Raw genomic sequence first — 2,504 nt, forward strand, 5'->3', positions numbered from 1 at the left:
GCACTGGCCCTTCCTCTGCTCGAAGACTGTTGCTTCATAACTCCTCCTTCAAGAGACCTTCCCTCACTACCTCCGAAAGTAAGTCAAGGTCCCCTCTATCAGTCCCCCTTCAGTCCCTGCCCACCACCCTCACAGCCATGACTGTCATGGGGCCTGGGCCACAGCAAATCAGCAACTCAAAATCCAGGAGGCAGACGTGAACCAGAAGTGTTTATTGCAGAAATCTGGCCAAGCCTTCAACGTGGTGGCCCAGCTGCAGCTGGACCAGGCCTCTGCCCCTGGCTGGGCAGGTGTGAGAGGGAGTAGGTCTGGGCCCAGGGCCTCAGAGCTGCGAGAGGATGTTGGGGGCCAGGCTGCAGGTGAGGCCTGTGCCATCTGGCTCCACATTGAGGGACTTCACTACACCATCCTCTATCACCATGGAGAACCTGCCAGAAAGAGGGCAGGGCCCGTTACCACGGCCGGGCCTGGAGGCTGGGACTAGGGAGGGAGGGTGGCAGGGGAAGCCCACAGGGGAACCTCCCACTTTTACCTCTTGAGCCGTCGATTCCCAAAGAGGGACACCAACGAATCATCCAGTAACAAATCTGTCTCCTAAGAAGAGAGACAGAAACAAGGATCAGGAACCCCAAGAAGAGCCAAGCTCCCCAGCTGCGCCCCACCTTGGTCATGACCCTCCAAATCCCTGCTCCCAAGGCCTGGCAGAGGGACCCCAGCCCAGCTGCAGGGGTGGGGTGGGGTCGCACTCACCTTCCCAAAGGCCCCCGTGGGGTCCGCCAGAAGCCGAATCTAAAGAGAAAGTAACGGTCACAGGCAAACCTCCTGCCCGGCCCCCAGCCGCCTGCAGGACCCACACCTCACCTTGCCTTCCGTGTTGTGGGCTCGTCCCCACTCTTCAGTCACGAAGACATCGTTCACACTCAGACATGCCACCACCTGGGCGCCCTTGGCCTTCAGAGCCCCAGCCTGCTCCACAAAGCCCGGCAGGTGGGTCTGGGGAGGGAAACACAGGCTTAGCGAAGGGACGGCTGCCTCCACTCCTTGGTCTATCCTTCATCTCCAGCTTCCTCACCGTCCTGCCCCAACACCTTCCATCAGTGAGCACTGGGTGAGCCGTGGCTCCTTTCAGCCTGGGCCACTGGGGAGCTTGGATCCAGACTTAAGATTTCTGTGGTCAAGACCATGAACTCCTGCAGGCGTAAGGATGTCTTCTTTACCCAAGTACCTTCCATGGTGCCCGACATCCAGCAGGATCAACAAGAGGGGCTGCGTTTCACTGTCATGCCCTTTCTCCTGCATTCCTGGGACCACTACCTCTCACAGCCTCTGTTTGTTTTCTGAACGCTCTGATATCACCTGCACGCTACTGCTGCAAGCTGCCTCGGGACAACACGGAGGGCTATGAACGCTGCAAACGTGTGCACACATTCCCAACTGCTGAGCCCCAGAAGGGCAGGGCCTCACCTTGGAACAACCAGGGGTAAAGGCTCCAGGGACTCCAAACAGCACCCCCTTCTTGCCCTTGAACAGCTCCGCCAGGTTCACCTTGTTCCCGGGCTGCCCCTCAAATACCTCCACCGATGGGATGGCATCTCCCACCTAGAGGGCAGGACACAAGTTAAGGGTCAGGGCGGGGGGACTTGCAGGGAGGCCGAGGGAAGGGCAGCAAACCAAGAGCCGGGCACGGAGGGCCTGGAAGCCAGGACTGGTGAAGCCAGGGGTGACTCAGGGCAGGATGTCCAAGCCTGTCAGCGCTTCCAGGGGCCCCTCCCTCCTAGTTACCCCACATCCTCCAGGTTTCAGGTTGGCCCTATTCCTCTTTGAGGGCCTGTTGGTAACAACAGAAAGAGGGAGAGAAGGCCTCCGAGGTGTTGCAAGGAGTTGCGCAAACAAACTGCTGCCTGGGTTACAGGAAAGAAAGAGGTGGGATAACTGGACAGGAGGAGGAGGGTCGGGGGGCTGTATGGGGGAGAGGGGGGCTGAAAAATGGAGGGAGAGGATCCTGGCCCATAGGGGAACTAAGATGAAAACGGCAGAAGGCAGGAAAGGTTTGGTTGTTCTTTTTTTTGGGGGGGGGGGGGGGGAGGGAGGGAAAGTCGGGGTTGGGATAGGATGAAGCAGCGGGAGGAAGAGGTCTCAGAAGGGGGGTGGTGGTGGCAGGGGTTAGTTCCAAGGAGCTGGGGCTGGTTCAGGATGAGAGTGACACCTCGGCTAAAGCTGGAATTAGCTGCGGGTGGAGTGGGACGGGAGGCATGGCAGGGCTCTAAGAGACAACACGTTTCAGAAGATAGGGTGAGAGAGGCCCAATAATCACGATAAAGCGTGCAGGCGGGTACAGTGGGGGTTGCGTATGGGGTGGAAAGGGGTCCCTAGCGCAGAGGGGTCCCAGGAGGTGGGGGAGGCCGCGGTACTCCATCGCCTGATAAGGGTTGAGCCCCCGTCGCAGGGTGTCCGGTGAATGCGGGAGAGGAGGCTCGGGAGCCTCGGGGGCAGTCTCGGGAGAT

At 59.5% G+C, this 2,504-nt stretch overlaps 1 protein-coding gene across 1 annotated transcript in view; it reads right to left on the reverse strand.

Moving 5' to 3' along the window:
- Positions 1-190: 190 nt before the first annotated feature.
- PRDX5 (peroxiredoxin 5) overlaps positions 191-2,504 on the reverse strand; it is a 2,998-nt gene continuing 684 nt past the window's right edge. The window contains exons 3-7 of the mRNA XM_015568981.1: positions 1,465-1,599; positions 862-993; positions 751-789; positions 533-594; positions 191-428 (exon numbers count right to left, since the gene is read on the reverse strand). Of these exons, the coding sequence (XP_015424467.1) occupies positions 323-428; positions 533-594; positions 751-789; positions 862-993; positions 1,465-1,599 (474 nt within the window). The 3' untranslated portion in view covers positions 191-322. The remainder of the gene's footprint in view (positions 429-532; positions 595-750; positions 790-861; positions 994-1,464; positions 1,600-2,504) is intronic.

This window comes from Myotis davidii, unplaced genomic scaffold (genome assembly GCF_000327345.1).
Source record: "Myotis davidii unplaced genomic scaffold, ASM32734v1 scaffold425, whole genome shotgun sequence".
Classification (NCBI taxonomy): domain Eukaryota; kingdom Metazoa; phylum Chordata; class Mammalia; order Chiroptera; family Vespertilionidae; genus Myotis; species Myotis davidii.